Consider the following 19,117-nt stretch of genomic DNA (forward strand, 5'->3'; position numbering starts at 1 on the left):
AAACAGTAGTCTTCACCAAAACACATTTTGTCAGTTATTGACCTCTGCTTATGTGAAGATTTATGATTCACTACCAATAATAAAAAGTGCATCACAGCCCTCTGCCCCTGTAAGACCATTTGCCGTGTGAAAGACACTGAGAGCTTCATTGGTTGGGTGGGGAGGGAGCTGAAAGGAAGGAAAACCCACAGCCTGAAGTAGTAAGCCTGAGACATTTCTTTCTCTATTTTATAGATGGTGTCAACACCACCCCTGTGCCTAGCCCTGCTTCTGAAGATACAGTGGAAGTCCGTAAAGACGAAGGTATGAGACCATATCTAAACTTCACAGACCCTTAAAAGTAAACTGTGTGGGTTTTGTTTATGTGGGAAACTGAACCGGTGAACAAATGTGACTCTCTTAAGCGCCTCTATTTCGAACACAAGGATCCCACCCACTCTGCTCCATTCCATATCGAGCCTCTTCAGAATTTATATATACATTTACATGTGTTCCTCTAAAAATAATGTTTATAAAATAAGAGCAGGAGCAGAGAAAGTGTGGTTAGAGAAAAACGTTTATCTGAAACTCAAGAATTTGTCGATTCTGCTGTTTATAACCACGCATCGGCATAAGTTTGAAGGAGTGGCATTGAAGACTACCTACCAGAGGCCCTACAACCCAAGGAAGAAATATTTGAAAGGCATCTATAAAAATAAACTTGAGGCAAGGCCACCATTCTATGGACCATCACTAAGAAAAAAATGTTGCTGACCCAAGTAAACCAAGAAGAAAAATAAATAAATAGGAGAAATTGTTACTGTTTTAGGGATAAGTGCTGTGATACAGTGATGCAAACTGCTTTAAAAAAAATAACAATAAAGGAAAATAAAATAGTTCTTTCTGTCCTCTCCCTCCTGACTGGTGGGTAAGTCTTCCCAGAAGAAAAAATGTGTGATATCTGCCATTAGTAGCTGCCAAAACCCTGTGTGACTGATAGACTGGACTATTACACTTGAACAAATCCATGTCTTATAAACCATCTCATCTGCTTGGAACATAAGCATGGACTTTGAGTCCATGTCTTCAATTGGATGTGATGTAAAAACAGGTACACACTGCCACTAAGCCTTGCTATACTTGGAATCTGTTGAGGAAATCAAAATAGTTCTGTAATTTTAATACTCACTTGATGGCATATTTAATTCCATGTCCATTTCCTGGTCAGTTTTTGTTTTAATCACATGTAGTTGAGGGCAGTTGATAAGAGTACTAATAATTGGGCCTTGATTCTACCTCTGCTGCCAGTTACTTAGCTAACCTGTGACAAATAATTCAAGTAGAGATCAAGTGCTTAGCAAGCAAGTACACCGTGAGCTTCTTTGGACTTCAGTTTTTCCTTCTATAGTCAGGACAAGAATCATGTCTACCTTGGGGCTGGGAGCATGAAACATTAGGTTTCTGTGCCAGCCTGGCAAGCTGAGTGGTGGTGGCACTTAGGAGCTGGAGGCAAGAAGATTAAGAGCCAACATCAGCTACACTCCAAATTTGAGGCCAGTTTGAACTAGATGAAACTTTGTCTCAAAAACCAAAAAAAGTAATGAAAATACATAACAAAACAAAACTCACTAAGTCCCAATCACCTATATACAGGTACACCTGTAATCCCAGCACTGAGATTTGAGGACAGCAGATCACTGAGGCTCACTGTCTGCCAGATGAGCTCCAGATTAAGTGAGAGACCCTGTGTCAAGAGAATAACACTAAGCAGTAGAGGAGGATGCTTGATGACCTCCTTTGGTCTCCTACATACACCTGTGCACAAACCCATCAAACACACACACACACACACACACACACACACACACACACACACACACATACACTCGACACTCAGAAGATTAATGTCTGCCTCACAAAAACCATAACACAGGTGAGTTTCTTTGCTGTTTCTCTAGCCTCCAAATAGCTCAGACTTTCCAAAAAACAGACTAAGATAGGTCCTTAGGAAGCAGCTTGTTTATCAGAGAGATAACAACTCCCTTAACAGAAAAGGGAAAGGGACATAACTGACTGAAGGAGACACTCCAGCACACTGTCAGAAGGGATCAATCCCAGCTGACCTTATGGGAAGCCCCAAAGATGTACCACAATGGGCAAGAGGACCCTGCCATAGATTCTGATGCTGGCTCTCCTGGGATGTGTGTGGCTGTGGGTTCTTTTCTGTTGAAGTAATTGTGGAAGCCAGAAATGGATGACATCTTCACATGCCTGGGAAAATAATTGTTTTTTCCCAATGGAGCTTGGAATGAACCAACCCAGTGTCCACCGCACTGCTGTCATCTTGAGTGATCTTTTTTTTTATTGCCACTTTTCAAGTGACACTTCCCTTCAAACTATGTAGGTGTATGTTCAGGTATCTCTTATTTCAGAAATATTTGACATATCTAAAAATGTAATTTGTGTCAGAGTTCCTCAGAGGTTTCTTGAGAAACTCAGTCATTTTACAGAGAAATAGACTGATGGTGTAAGAGAAAAAATAGAAAATGGTACTTATTTTAAACAAAAAAAGGACATCTCAATCATTTTGTTTATCATGAAAATGTAAAAGTGTCATGAGGTTGAATGAGAGAGTCTAAGGAGTAAGAAAGAGGAGCAATCTAATTTGAATGCTTCAAGCTGAGATTTCTTGCTGTTGACTCCTTTAGCTGGGAGACATCACACCTTCATAAAACACACTGCTTGTGATATTTCTTGATGCTTTTAGGATCTCACACCGTTAATTGCTCATGCAGGGATCAATTATTTTTCAGAATACTTTTAGGAATTTTTTAAAAAAATAATGGTGCTAACTCCATCAAAGAATTGTCATGTATCACAAATGTGGTTCCTTTGTGAGACTAAATATGAAGATCTGGGGGATTTTGTTGAAATATATTGTTAATTTCCATTAACTTTTTCATTTGGAAAACATATGTTTTGTGATCTACCTTAGTATGTAATCTGGTTCCAACCAACAGTAAAACATATAGGGTAAGGATTTTGCGTTTATCTAATAATATTGGGGCACTGCTTTGAAATGGGTTATCTGTTCAGAGCTCAGTCTCTAATGCTTGCCAAGCTGTCATCAAGATTGACAGATGCACAGCTTAGAATTAAGGAAAAGAATTTTCCATTGAAATCATCCAAGATTGAGGTCAAGTTGAGGTTAAAAGGAAGTCATAAGTGTTCAGGATTCATTTCAAATCTTTTCCGTTATTAGCTTTCATGCAGAAATATCTGTCCTTGGTGACACCAGGGCTATTTTAGGACCTCACAGTCGTAAGATCACTTATAGAAATGCTCGTGACACCCTTCAGTGTAAGTGGCAGAACATTTTCCACTGATCAAAGGTCCTAAAGGAGCCCTTGTTCTCTCGACTTTTTGGAGACTTCACTCCTGAAGGAGCGTCTTGTTGAGGCTTGGAATCACCTGTGGTCTGGAAGGACCAGGTTCTCATTCCAGTATGATACCTATGGTGTTTGTGCAATGTTTAGTGGGTTGCAGTTTTGCTTGTCAGTTGGCTGGGTTTACATTTGTTAAGATTTTAGTCTTCACTACAAGTTAGCATCCTCTAGAATGTAGGAGTTGAAAACAAGCAAGTAAAATAGGGTGGATGTCTTTATCCCTGGAACAGAAAGTATTTTTTTTTTAAGCAAACAGTTATATGAAAGTTGAAAAAAAAATCTCTCCAAGTGTTAGAACCTAAGTGTCATCTATGCCAGCGATCCTCTTCAAATGCTCTGGACATACTTGCCACCGGGAACAGAGTCTGAGCATGCTTGCCCACTTACCCCACGTAACTGCTGACTGTGCAACTGTGGCGAGGCGTAGCTCTCTGCTTCCAGATCACTGCAGACTGTTGTCCAGACACTAAGGACACCTGTTCACAGTGAGTCATTACAGCTGCCAAGTGGGTGGGAGTGGAGTTGAGAGGATGAGATCTGAGGAGGAGGAGGAATGCTAATGAATGGCTCATCTACATGGGGTAGATTGGAGAGCCAGGACTGAGATGAAACTCACTTCCAGATGAAGCCAGCCTGGGAAAATATCTGTGGCATTTGATAGGCATTCTGAGATTATTTGTAAAACAGGACCTGAATTTGTCTATTGAGGAATTCTCCCATTGCTATTGTGGATGCTCTTTTTAAAGGATTTTGTACTTCAAATTCTGAAAAGCAATTTCTATTTGAGTTAACAAACATGTAAACAATCAGATGAAAGTCCATAAAACAGAGGAGTCAAATGCATGAATCACTAGTGCTGTGGTCAAAACTTCTAAAAAACCAATGTTACTGTTAAATGTATAGTTGTTTGTCTCCTTAGGTCGGGGAGCATTCTCTCTTCTAGCTGTCCCCATGTTTTTCATGTCATCCTCATCCACTGCCAAGACACCTTACTGGGGAGCGGGTGGAGGGAATGCTGTACAAATACATCCGGATTCACCTGCCTTATTATTTAATCAGTACCTAATTTGAATTTGAAGGTCAACTAGACCAAATCATAGACTCATTAATATTAAAATCAAAATCAATTAATACCCAGGTGCACACCCGAGCTGTGTCCCTTTGGAACTCCATGAAAGTCACACCAATGCTGTTTGGCATTTATATGGTATAATGTCACAGGAGAAAGGATTTCTGAACCCTTAATCTCGTTTAAGACCTCATGGAGGTCAAAATGACTGGAGAAAAAAAGAAGTCTGGATCGAGATCAGCCATGGTAAACAGAGCCAAAGAGGAAAGATGAGGTCACATATGAGGAAGCTGTGCATAAGGCATGATCATAAGTAGTGCCATTATCACTGTTAGCCTGGTTAGCCATGCTAGCTCAGAATTGCTGTATTTCTCTATTTCTTGCCCAAGTCGTTGAAGAGAAACAAAACATTATGCCACCCAGGAAATTACCCTCCACCTTAATCTAAAGTTTCTTAGTCTTTTTCCTGTCCTGATTGTCCACCATTCCCTCCTGAGAGCTTCACCCTGATACCCATCCTAGCAGGAACAAAACTGTGCCCTGTTCCATGTCTGAATGGATAGAGGGTCTGAGTTCATTTCAGTGCCTCTCAGTTACCCACTTTTGGATTGTCAATCTTTACTAAGCATTGCTGGAAGGCTGCCTCTGGTCCTTCAGTGAAGGGGAAGGACCTGGGCAACCAGCATGTCTCCAGCAGTCACTGCTTTACGTCTGTCTACAATGTGACACTCATTTATCAATAGGGCATTGGTTCTCAACCTATGGGTCGAGACACCTTTTGGGGTCAAACAACTCTTTCACAGGGGTCACCTAAGACCATTAGAAAATACAGATATTCACATTATGATTTATAACAGTAGCAAAATTACAGTTACGGAGTAGCAACAAAAATAATTTCGTGGTTGGGGGGTCACCACAACATGAGGAACTGTGTTAAAGGGTCACAGCTTTAGGAAGGTTGAGAACCACTGCGAAAGGGTAACTGGAGGCTCAGACAAGGAGAGAAGAAGGTGTGGGAAGGGGGAAACTCTGTGTTGATGTGGCCCCCAAAAATGGTACCTTAATGAACTTACAGCATTTATTTTTGTTTATACAAATAACATATATCATTTAAAAACATTTTCATGTCCAGGCTGTTCATGTAGATCTCATTCCATTTCTCTGTCATTGGGCGATCCCTGTGTCTTTCTTGGGGTCCTGTTTTCCAGGTAGCCTCCCTGGTGATGTGAGTAGCAGACAAGTCATCCTTGTTTCATGTCTAGTATCCTGCTATGAGTGAGTACATACCATGTTTGTCTTTCTGAGTCTGGGTTACCTCACTCAGGATGATTTTTTCTAGATCCATCCATTTGTCTGCAAACCTCATGATGCCATTGTTTTTCTCTGCTGAGTAGTATTCCATTGTGTATATGTACCACATTTTGTTTATCCATTCTTCAGTTGAAGGGCATCTGGGTTGTTTCCATGTTCTGGCTATTACAAACAATGCTGATATGAACATAGCTGAACAAGTGCTCTTATGGTGTGGTTGAGCATTTCTTGGGTATATGCCCAAGAGTGGTATAGCTGGATCTTGGGGGAGATTGATTCCCAATTTTCTAAGAAAGCGCCATATTGATTTCCAAAGTGGTTGTACAAGCTTGCATTCCCACCAGCAGTGGAGGAGAGTTCCCCTAGCTCCACATCCTCTCCAGCATAAGGTGTCTTCAGTGTTTTTGATCTTAGCCATTCATGAGTGGGGGTAATGAAAGGCGAGGGTTGAGGGAAAGAGAGCTTGGGGGAGCGGGAGATCCCAGCTGGATCAACAACAGAGAGGGAGAACAAGGAATAGGAGACCATGGTAAATGAAGACCACATGAGAATAGGAAGAAGCAAAGTGCTAGAGAGGCCCACAGAAATCCACAAAGATACCCACACAACAGACTGCTGGCAATGGTCGAGAGACAGCCCGAACTGACCTACTCTGGTGATGGGATGGCCAAACACCCTAATTGTTGTGCTAGAAACCTCATCCAACTACTGAGGGATCTGGATGCAGAGATCCATGACTAGGCCCCGGGTGGATCTCTGGGAGTCCAATTAGCGAGAATGAGGAGGGTTTATATGAGCGAGAATTGTTGAGACCAAGGTTGGATAAAGCACAGGGACAAATAGCCAAATGAATGGAAACACATGAACTATGAACCAATGGCTGAGGGGTCCCCACTGGATCAGGCCCTCTGAATGGGTGAGACAGTTGATTGGCTTGATCTGTTTGGGAGGCATCCAGGCAGTGGGACCAGATCTTGTGCTCATTGCATGAGTTGGCTGTTTGAAACCTGGGGCCTATGAAGGATTGTTTGGCTCGGCCTGGAAGGAGGGGACTAGACCTACCTGGACTGAGTCTACCAGGCTGACCTCAGTCTGTGGGGAAGGCTTTGCCCTGGAGGAGATGGGAATGGGGGGGGGAGTTGGGGGGAAGGTGAGGGGGACGGGAGGGGGGAGAACAAGGGAATCCGTGGCTGATATGTAGAACTGAATTGTATTGCAAAATAAATTTAAAAAAATAAATAAATAAATATTTTACATCTAGAAAAAAAAACATTTTCATATAGAAAATTATAAAAAGTAAAAGCATACAATGATTTCCCCTTTAAGGATTAAATTGCAAAACATTTTTTAAAAATCTATTCTGTTGCTTCATTTAACAGCAGACCATGAATATTCTCTCATGTCTTTAAATATGCCTCAGAGGCATGACTTTTATTGGCGGTATGACATTCCATCATCTGGTGTCTCACCATTTACACTGGCAGAGCCCTAATGTTGAATTATTCAGTTATTTATAGTTTTCTCTATTGTAAATAACAGAAAGATGTGGCTCATGTATTTTAGATGGTGTGTGTGTGTGTGTGTGTGTGTGTGTGTGTGTGTGTGTGTGTTTGTATGTGTGTGGTGTATACGGTGAGTTCTTCAGCATAAATTTCTAATCCTTTGTTGATTTACTACTGAAACCGCTAAAATATCTTTATTGCTTGTATTTTCTAATTTTTAAAAGTAAGGCACGATTATTATATAAATAAGCAAAATAAGAAGAGAAAAATATCACCTACAATGTGAATTCTCAGAAATTAGCATTTGTAAAATGCTGCTAGATAATCTTGAGATATTTTTCTCAGCAGCCACATACATATATTAAGTTTTATTTCTTAGGATATTCTACAATGTATATCTGTTTGGAATTACCCTTTAAACATAAAGATAGGTTTTAAATTCTACCCATATCTTTTGATTCTTTAACATCATTTAATTTTATTTCCTAATAAATGAGCCTCCTATGCTCAACTAATATCCATTTTAATTGTTTCTTGGTTTTGTTTTAAATTTTGTACAGGCCAGAAACATTCTTTAATCTTTGTTAATATTATAATCTTTTCTGTAAGAAAATTCTAACAAATGAAAATATGTTCTAGTATTTTGTTTTTCAATAACTTATAAGGTTATTTTTAAAACGTATGTTCTTTGTAGAAAATTCAAACAATGCAAAGACAATGAGTAACATAAAAAGCAATGTTTTTACCCTGAGATAATTAACATTGGCTTTGGGGACCATCCTTTTGTGTACTTCTGAGTATCATGAACACGCAATTTTATATCAACAAAAAGTATACTATGTAACATACACAATATAATTTTAATGCAATTTTCTTTTTATTTTCTATTCATTTCTCACCTACCAGTTGTTTAAAATGTAAAGTACAAAAAAACTAATTATCTAATCTCGCTTTCCAGTTTCCAGGTTCTAAATTCTGTCTGTGTCTTGACTAAACAATGTGATTATGGGCATGTTATTTAGTCTCTCTATATCTCAACATCATCATATATTACATAAAAATGATAATAGCACCTGTGTTATATAATACTATAATACTGAGCATTAAATTGAGTTAATAATTTAAGACATTTCAGGGTATGCCTGCTACCTATCTGAAAGCTAAAACATTCTAACCACCATTAAATAAATGTTTGCTCATTTATAAACATTGTATCATATTCTCCATACATTTCTGAATCTCCCTTTGCTATGAGCAGCAAACCTTAATGGAAATCCCTCTAAGTCACTCTCTGTAGATGGATTTCATCCATTCTAATGCTCACATCATGGCTCATAGTTCAGATGTGTCATAATTTATTCAACAATTCTCCTATGATGAGCAGGCACTTTCTTTCCTTTTTATTGCCATACAAACAGTGCTACAATGGCTGCTCTTGCTCATAGATTCTCATATGCTGGCGCTTTTATTTGTATGGGAAAGATTCCAATAATGTGAGCGGTGCGTTACAGAGTATGTGTTTTAACAGACATTGCCAAAAGGCTGCCTCCAAAGGCTGTAACAAACCATATTTCCATCAGCAATTGCTGCTTTGTTCTTTCCAACCCTTTCCAGCTGAATGGGTGTAAAGCAACATATCATTGCTATTTTTAAACATCAGTATCATTATCTCAACTTTGCAGGTAACAGAGACCTAGGACATTCAAAAAACCAGTTCAATTGCACAAAATGTAGAGCCAGAATTTGAGCTGGTCAGAACCCAAACCCCATCTGTTCTTCAGTCTCTCAAACTCAGCTTTGGGAGCCAGGAGTCTTCCTTCCTGATGGGACAGGAGGCATGAGGGAGCAGGAGGGGGCAGGAAGGGCAGCCCAGGATTGCAATTTCAAGCGCAAAGAGAGCAGCGCACTGGAATGAGGCAACAGGGAGAAAGCAGTTTACAGATAGTCAGTTAACTTGTTCATCATTGTGACCTTGACACTAACATGATTTCAAGGTTATGATGACAGGCAACACTCAGATATACCCCACACTAGGCAGAAAGCCCAGCCCTTTTGCATCATATTCAGGCTTTCTCTGCCTGCTGGTGTACCAACAATTTATTGCTACTTCCCGAATGCATCTGGCAGAAGTCCACGTTTGACTTGTTCAACACTCTGTGTTAAAATCCTGACTACATTGCAAAGCCATTACCAGTCCTATGTCAGTCATTGTTCACCTCTTCCTTTTTCTCTCCCTTCCTTCTTCAGTCTTACTTCTACTGCAAACTGTCTGAGCAAACATTTCAATGATAAGTGTGGGGATATTGTATTTGTGCTGAAATGTGGTGATATTTTATTTGTGCTTTAATAAATAAAATTTGCCTGGAGATCAGAGGAAAAAGGCCAGCCATTATAAGTAAACAAAGAAGTCAGGCAGCTGTAGCACACACCCTTAATCCTGTCACTTAGCAGGCAGGATCTCTATGTGTTCAAGGCTACGCTGGAAACAGAACCACATCTGGTGGCACATGCCTTAATTCCAACACTAGTTAACCATGGAGGTCTGGAGGTCTGTACAGATAGAAAGTGACAGAATTGTGTAGGAAGAGGAAGTGATGTAGCTGGACAGAGAGCAAATCAGATGGCAGAACAGCAAGGCATATGTGTGTGGGTAGACAGGACGTAACTAATGTTTGGAAACTGCAGAGTTGGTGAGGTAAGGTTGGCTGGTGGCTTTCCCTATTTCCCAGATCTCTCTAAGGCTTTTACCCCTATATTTGGCTCTGTGTTTTTTATTTAATAAGACCATTTAGAAATTCATCTACAAATAAGAATTACCAGCAATGCTGGTAGGGGACACACGCACATGTTGGCCTTTCTCCATTTCTTCCCTCCTCATTACTGAATGATACCCTGCTTCCTCTGTATTTGCTTATTGAACTACAAAACCCACAGTCCTGTGTCAGCAGTAGTTATGTGTGCAGCTCATCTAACCTACCTGGATATAAATAGCTTAAGAGCAGGTTGCAGATCCCATTGTTTACATGTTCTCTACAAAACCCTACACAAAGTCAGTCCTCAGTGCTTATTTAATTTAACCAAGAAGAAGAAAATGATTGTGCATCTCTGTTAATGAAACTCCAAGAATTTCCTGGAGAATTTAATTGAGAACCATGCATCGTAAGAGATACTACATATAACTTTACAAATATGGGTGAAATTTATCTGATTTTCTTTTTCCCCCAAGAGAAGTAACTGAAAAAGCAGAGATAGAATCTGCCACAGAGGATGGGCAATTCACAGTCATACCATGGTGCTTTTCTCAAATGTTCTTACCATTATTAAGGTGTCTAATAGGTGAAGTTGTCTTTCAGGATTGTCTGATTCCAGAAGTAAATTTTCTCTTAAAAATATGCCATGGTACAGAAATGTGAAAGGTAAATTTAAGCCAGACATATCTCTGATCGTTTTCAGACTCAAATGTTTTTATAACCTGAAGGAGAATAAAGTAAACATGCTTAAACATTTCTGTCTTAGTTGACACATAATAATTATAAGTAGTTATGGGTTACAGCATTTCAATGGATGTGTAGAAGATATAATTATTTGACCTCAAACAAAATAAACATTTTTTCTCTTTTTGCTATCTTGGTTTTGTGTGGTGCTGAGACTCAAACCTGTGTCCTAGCACGTGTATACTAGGTAATCTCTGCTTCCTCACACCACAGTCCCTAGGAGAGGTGGTATTCCTAGCTAAATACAGAACATCTGTTCATTCAGGTCAGTCCCCTTTCCTTGAAATAGTCTTTAGAGTAATTCAGAGATCTTCTCACATGATTCTGTATTGAACTCAAACATTAATGTTTAAATTAAAAATCAATACTGTACTTAAACCGTATTCTAGGAGGTTCTATAGTTTATTTTGAAACAAAGGCTCTAAACTCCTTTCAGTGGTGAATGTACACACACTACTTGCTACAGGTGAGACTCGTTAGTAGGATATACTTAATAGTGAGGCTTTTCTAATAAGGTTTTTTTAAAGCTTTGATTACATACATTTAAAATGGATTAGCTATGAGAAAATATGTAATTATTTATATGCTATTGGACTCAAAGTATGTTTGTTTAATAGCAGTCAAAGATTGTTAAGCGGCAATGGGAAACCAATATAATAACATTACATTTATTATCACTTATTATTTTCTCTACTAATTATAATTGTTGTAATACAGTAGTCAATTCAGCTATGTACTCTATTGGATAATATTCTAAAGACATAGGCAATGATATCTGAGACAAAATCAACCCTAGAATAGGAGATGAAGATTTTTGATAGATCTGGAATGACTTTGTCTAACACAATGGTTTAAATCTCAATTTAAGTTCAAATAAGTCTTAACTTATATAAGCAACTTTATGATTATTTTCTAATTTATTGGCCTAGGTTTGAAATTCTTTAGACAAAATCTTGCAGGCTTTATGGACCACAATTTATTTGGGGTTGTGATCATAGTAGCTGTGTGACCTTGGTGACTATCTTGGCCTGATCCTCAGTTTTCTTTCGGGCAAAATATAAATGAAAATATCTATATAACATTCACAGATTTAACCAGCAAAATATTTGGGAAAAATTGCATATGTACTGAGCATGTACAGATTTTCCACATGCCGTTTTTTCCTAAGCAATACAATATGGCAACTCGGCACATAGATATGATTTGAAGTGTATGGCAAGATGTGCTTATGTTGTATGCAAATGCTGCAGTATTTTATATAAGGGAATTGAGCAGTCCAACTGTGATGCCCACATGGGAACCCAAAACCAGCCTCTTGCAGATGCAGAGGAATGACTGTCATCACCATTGAAATGATGTGGTGCTATTAGTATTAGTGCCAGCACAAAGGACCACACTAAGACCAAGGAATCTAAGACTTATCTATCCACAAAATAAAGTGCAGAATAATGTTTCTGTCTACAAATTAAAACCATATCTCTCATATTAAAATTACTTGATTCCTTAAAGTATACTTGTTGCTATCATTAGTCTAATCTTATGTGACTTATCACTTTCTTGTTAATTAGTGTGAAAATTAAGTTTGGAAGAACTCTGTAGAACAGTCCTAGGAAAGGCTGTGTTCTTAGCTAACTTGAATAAATACAGAACATCTGCTAACTGGTATCAGTCTGTTTTTCTGTGAAATACCCCCAGAGGAGCTCAGAGATTCTCAAACACTGTACATATTGAATTTAACCATTTTAATGTTTGAATTAAAAAATCAAGACTGTACTTAAAAGATGTTTGGGGATACACTAGCGTTAATTTTGAGGATATGCATTTTTATCACTGCATATGCTAGAACTCTGCTAAAAATCAGAGATTCTGACATGTAGAAAACATATGAGAAACACAAGACACAAAATTATGCTTTGACTAGACAAAGACATCAGGCAATATACATGTATACACACACACACACACACACACACATATACATATATTCTTTATGTGCTTCTATATGTGTCAAATCAGAGGCCACAGGGCAGTGCTCTTTCTTAGGCAACATTATGCCTAAAAGTTTGTAACATCCTTGAAGATGTTGGTAGATGTTCCTTGGTAAGAAAGTTCAGAAGTCAATTAGAATCATTGGAAACTTCAAAGTTAAGCAGTTTCAATGACATTGTACTTCTCAGAGTCCTCAGCATGTAACATGCATTGAGAAGCTCAGAGAAAATGAAGTATGTAGCATTTGGTACATTAATTAATGAAGTTCAAATCATTAAATATTTTATTCATTGTCTATTGCTTTTATAGTAAAACATGATTTTTGATCATCAGAGAACATAGTTTGGTAAGCAATCCATAAAAACCAAAGAACATAGCTTATGATATAAAATAAGCAAAGGTAAAATTCCTTTTGAAGAAGGGGTCTTGAATTTGTCTTGGTACAGTGATGCTTGGGAACAATTCACAGAAGTTTTAGGAAGAGATTTTCTGTTTCTGGTTTTCAATAATAGATGTGCATGAGCAGAAACATGTTGCTCTGTCTCCTAAAGGTCTTGTCTTGTCTTTTTCTTTTTCTTTTCTTTTCTTTCATGTGTGTGTGTGTGTGTGTGTGTGTGTGTGTGTGTGTGTGTGTGTTTCTTTGGTACTGTGCATGGATGCAGTGTGTGCACTTGATTGTGTGGACTTGTGGAGACGTGAGGTTGATGTCAGTTGTCTTTTTCTAGTAATTTCCACCTTTATTTTATTTTATTTTATTTTATTTTTTATTTATTTATTTTTTTTTTTTTTTTTGGTTTTTCGAGACAGGGTTTCTCTGTGTAGCTTTGCGCCTCTCCTGGAACTCACTTGGTAGCCCAGGCTGGCCTTGAACTCACAGAGATCCGCCTGGCTCTGCCTCCCGAGTGCTGGGATTAAAGGCGTGCGCCACCACCCGCCCGGCCCACCTTTATTTTTTTGAGGCAGGATTTCTTACTGAATCAGAAACTCATCAGTTGTCTAGGGTGGCTGGGCAATCAACTTCAGGGCTGTACCTTTCTCGCCTCCACCATAAGAACACCATCACAGTCTTTTAAAATGTATTCTTGGGATCCAAACTGAAGTCCTTGTGCTTACATTGCAGGCACTTTAACAACTGTGCCATCTCCCCAGCCCAGGTCTCTCTGTTTTGTTGTGACATTTGTTTGCACTTATTTATGGAGCACTGTGTGGGAATTAGATACACATACATAATACTAATAATCAAATCCTGTAGTAAGCTCTTCCATCCCCTTAGTCCTCTACCATTAATCATCCCTATTCATTGCCTACTTTAATGCTTTTCTAATTATTTTGAATATATCATAGATCACCATAACCAAATGTTACCTTACTACAATCCCAGAAATAATTTCTCCTGTGTGTCTTTGGTATCTCATGACTTTTTCTTTCCTTTCTCTCTGCAGTTCTCTGAGTCTGTAAGTACTGCTCTTCCACTCTATTTTCTGAGATCAACTTTTGGTGGAATACTTTAAAACCAATTACAAAGACAAAATTTCTTAATATGCATTGATGGCATTTTAATAGTAAATTTATCTTCCTGTTCTATTTGGTAACGAGTCCTGATATTTTGCAGAAGGCCAAAATTGAAGTGGGAAAGCAAACTGGTTGTTTCACTAATGAAAAGGGACAGAAGGGACAGTGACACTCCTATAATGCATGTGTGTGTGTGCATGCACTGCAAATAATACACAGACCTTGTTTTGTTACCCAGTACAGTATGGAGAAAGGCATTTCTTCTATCTTTACCTAGGGCTTATCATTCTCAAAGAAAGAAAGCAAGCAAGCAAAGAGAAAAAACCCACCTCAAAGCAGGGAGCTCCTCTTACACACCAATGGATGTTGTCCTTGGCAACCACATCCCTCCTTGACATGCTGTGGGGCAGAATCAGTTACTCTTCTCCATGAATGTCTGCATTCCAGGTGCATAAAGAGACAAATACATCTGTCCACCTTGACTTCAGATTAGTTACTTAAGGTCTGAAGACAACTCTGAGCTCCAGGCCCGGGCTTTCTCTGACTTTCCTACCTTCTGCCATCTGCCGTCTGCAACTTCCTTCCAAACAGAAGTGCTAGTATATACTCATCTAGAGAAGTTGAATATACAAGGTTACTATCTAACACCAATGTTTACCAGAGGAGACAAGCAGATCAAACTCAGAGAGGGTGGGCTGGAGTTAACTCTTCATCTCTGTCTTCTTCTGAACCTTCTGTGTACATGGTAGAATCCCCTTCACGATTCTTCTCCAGGACATCCTCCAGGGTAGAGCTAACCAAAAACATCAGACTCTTGCTTCAACTTTATTCTCCGTACAGTGTCACCTTCATTTACAAATAAATTCTTCCATTTACACTAAGGACTTTCTCTCCTCTCTGTGGAATACTTCTAACTCAACAATCTCTTCTTTTCATCAAGCACAAAAATCCAGACATCTGCTTGTGGTCCATATGGAAACCATATGTCCTAGGATTTTTAGTGTGCTTCTAACTGCAAAGATTCTTCTTCTTATCAGATCACATAACATGATTTCTGAAAGGGGAAAAAAATAGCTTCCTTTTGAGTGTAGAGTACCATTCTACAGGAAACTAGATATGACTATTGTCATACAAACATTTTGCTAGTTTTGCAGGAGAAAAATAAATGAAGACTGTTAAAAAATTGTAATTGTTATTTCTATCTTTTAACCTCAGAATGTCTCTGTTGTCACATCATGTCATTTTGCTAACTTCTGCCTTTATTTTAAGTCCTTCTGCAGGAATTAAATAATTGTGTCCTAAGTGTTTTTGAAAACTAGATCCTTACTGGGTGAACTTGAGTAGTAGTGATAATCCAAAATAGGGACAGTCAAAAGTCCCTTCAACAACATGTTCTTTCAGTAACTCTTTAAGGTAGAACATGTCATTTGCTGCAACACAAACATTCAGAAAACAATGTTTTCTCATACAAGTAAAATCCATAACGATAAATCATGTTCCTGGCATTCATTAAGAGATTCAAATTAATTGAGACTCCTGGTTTTTAACCCATGGTCTCCCATCCTGAGTGTTGACAGACACCTATTCAGCAATGGGAAAGAAGGTTTTTATAGGCAGCCTAGTCAGGACATGTACCTACACCTTTCCCCAGGAGTCAGTCATGTGAGATATAGGGACTGTGTAATTGCTCAGAGAGAGTTCTTGAGTCTTCAAGCATATCCTTCCTATGAGGTTAGGAGAAGGAGCAGGAGTCTGTTGAACATGTGTCGGATATGTTTTAGAGATGGATGGTGCTGCAGTCATTGTTCTAATACAAATGAGGCAGCCAATGCTTGGGTGGGGTGATGGGTGGGCCCAGGGCCACATTTGACTTGAAGGCTAAAGAACAGATTGAAAGAAATTAGGATGAGAGGAAAAATAAAGCCAGTTTTGTTTCACTGGATATTTCCTTCTCCTTTAGACATCTATCTGCCCTGAATTAAGGAACACATATACATACCCCACCATTTCTCCATCCCTCCCTCCTTCTCTCTGTGTCTCTCTGTGCCTCTCTGTCTCTGTCTCCCTCCCCCAAGGCTTTCCTGAATGTTAGCAAATCCATCAGGAAAGAGGATGGCTAGCCCTCATATTCTCCTTCCCATTTTCCCATTAATATTTTCAAAGAGCATGGCATATTACCAGTTACTTGCTCTATTTAAAGTCTGTGATCCCCATCGCTAAATGATCATTTGTTTAGATTTTGCCTATGCTGGGTTTTATAGCAGACTCATTCTACCATTTTATTGCTTTTATTATTTGCATTATTTTCTTATTCCAAAATTATATTTGAGTCACTCCCTTAGCTATGCCACATGTGACAAAGCTACAAGCTCTTCATGTAGCTAAAAATGAGATTTGGGTAGAACTGGGGATGCACAGAGCCCTGGTGCATGGCATCCACTCACTATGTGACATATTTTGTTGTATGTCGTCATGAATTTCACACACTAATATGTTGAACAGACAACTATTTTCAGCAAGTCTAAGGAAAATATATAGATTTGAACCCTATTTGAATCAGCTGACTTTATGTATGTCAAAGCTCATAGTGCCTTTTTTGTAATTTCAAATAGAATATGACAGTTCCTAAGGCCTGGTGCTACTACCAGTCAGTAAGAAGGTTACAATATACTCCTTGAATTCCTTTAAAACCCTCATGGTACCTGAGAAGACAATGTGTTTGCCAATTGTTACTGGTGGCCAGTGTCTAGGCAAGGTATGTCCAGGTATGGGGCATATCATCCAAAGAACTGAAAATAAGGACTTATGCATATAGCAAAAGTAGCAAGGAGATTTTATTTAAAAGTAAGTCAAATGGCTAGCGCAGATCAGAAGGAGATGTACTGCAAAGAACAGCAGGCCACATGAGGGAGAAAAGACCCCAGGTTACTCCCTGGGGTTTTTTTTAATGGAGTCTAGTAGAAAAAGGGGCTGGGTTCTAAAAGGTATGGAGTATTTCATAGTTTATATTTTTATTGATAGATTATATGGTATTGTCATTTCCAGCTGTATATATCCCTATACCTGATTTTAATCATATGTATGCCTTTATGCATAGTCATAAGATAGTGAATATGGGGCTTCCTTTGAAAGTTCAAATGACACAGTTTGCCTTACTGTGTATGCAACCCAAACCAGTTCATGTCAGACTGGCCCTTCTGTTTTTCAAGTCTGGATACATTAGGAGTATATTTGAATTGAAACTGTCTAAATTTGATTGTTGTTGGGGCAATGAAACTTATACTGTTGTTTAAGAGCAGTACATTCATAGCAGGTGGAGGCCCATGCATGCTGGTGCTGGGAGTATTGTTCAGGAGTGAAGTGTGTGTGTGTGTGTGTGTGTGTGTGTGTGTGTGTGTGTGTGTGTGTGTGTGTGATGTATATGTACAGGCAAAGGAGATAGGATGCCATGTGCATTGTTAGAAGAGGGGGATGTGCACAACCCAAGTAGAGTGCCAGTGCTTGCCAGCCTCACCAGCTAAGCCCTTGTATCACTTCATAACCCTCACTGCATGGTTTTCAGATGTCTTGTTCTTCTGCAACCTTTCCCAGTTGTAACTGTGAGTTTATAGGTCATGGCTTTTGTTTTAGTTTGATTTTTTGTTTATTTGCTTGCTTGCTTTCTTGCTTTTGAAATAGAGCCTCATATAGCCCAGGCTGGTCTTCAAATCACTCTGCAACCCTGGATGATCTTGAATTTCTGATCCTCCTGTCTTTACCTCCCTAGTTCTAGATTAGAAGTATGTGACAAACCAGGCCTAGTTTATGTAGCTCTAGGTATGGAATCCAGGTTTTCAAGGATGGTAAGTGTGGTGATATTGTGTTCCCCAAATATTGTGCACCCTAATAAACTTATCTGGGGTCAGAGAACAGAACAGCCATAATATTAAACATAGAGGTTAGGCAGTAGTAGCACATGCCTTTAATCCTAACATTCCAGAGGCAGAGATCTGTCTGGATCTCTCTGAGTTCAATGTCACACTGGAAATAGCCAGGCATGGTGACACACGCCTTTAATCCTAAGAAGTGAGGGCAGGAAGCAGAAAGGTATATAAGGCATGAAAACCAGGCCAGGAACTAGGTTCGGTTAAGCTTTTAGGCTTTTAGCAGCAGTTCAGCTGAGATTCATTCTGGATGAGGACTCAGACACTTCCAGTCTGAGGAAACAGGATCAGCTGAGGAATTGGCAAGGTGAGGTGTCTGTGGCTTGTTCTGCTTCTCTGATCTTTCAACGTTCACCCCCAATACCTGGCTTCAGGTTTGTTTTTATTAATAAGACCTTTTAAGATTCCTGCTATAGCTAAGTAAGCACTCTAACAACTGAGCCACATCTCTAACCTGTCTTGGGTGTGGAAGGAGCACTTTGCATTGCTGAGGATCAAACTCAGGACCCCGTGTGTGTTAAGCAGTCACTATATAACTATATCTTTAACCTCCACCATCACAATAATTTAAGTTTGATCAGGAGAGAGAGAGTATCTATGTAGGCTCTCAATTGATTCTTAGTGGACACAATCTGGCCTACAAAAAGCTACCAATTAAAATTTGTTGGTATGTTACAGCCACCAACAGATTTTTATTTGCCCTTAACTGTTAGTAAGATGTAATGTAATTAAAAAGTACAGTTCTTGCCCTTCAAGGACTTTACAGTCTAGATGGAAAAGTAGAGGAGCATGTGAGAAATGCCAAAAAGCAACACTATCATCAGCTAATAATTATGTAGCCCACATTGTGAACTAGTTTCCAGTCTAAAAAATATCTGTGTTTTACTCTTTT

The 19,117-nt window shown here is 39.0% G+C and overlaps 1 protein-coding gene across 3 annotated transcripts in view; it reads left to right on the forward strand.

Annotated features, from left to right (window-relative positions):
• The window catches only part of Macrod2 (mono-ADP ribosylhydrolase 2), a 1,966,896-nt gene that overhangs the window by 1,838,487 nt on the left and 109,292 nt on the right, over positions 1–19,117 (forward strand). For all 3 annotated transcript variants that reach the window (XM_052726012.1, XM_052726011.1, XM_052726010.1), the window contains one exon: positions 235–303. In XM_052726012.1, the coding sequence (XP_052581972.1) occupies positions 235–303 (69 nt within the window). The remainder of the gene's footprint in view (positions 1–234; positions 304–19,117) is intronic.

Source organism: Peromyscus californicus, unplaced genomic scaffold (assembly GCF_007827085.1).
Source record: "Peromyscus californicus insignis strain IS unplaced genomic scaffold, ASM782708v3 Scaffold_7__1_contigs__length_154581171, whole genome shotgun sequence".
In the NCBI taxonomy this organism is placed as follows: Eukaryota; Metazoa; Chordata; class Mammalia; order Rodentia; family Cricetidae; genus Peromyscus; species Peromyscus californicus.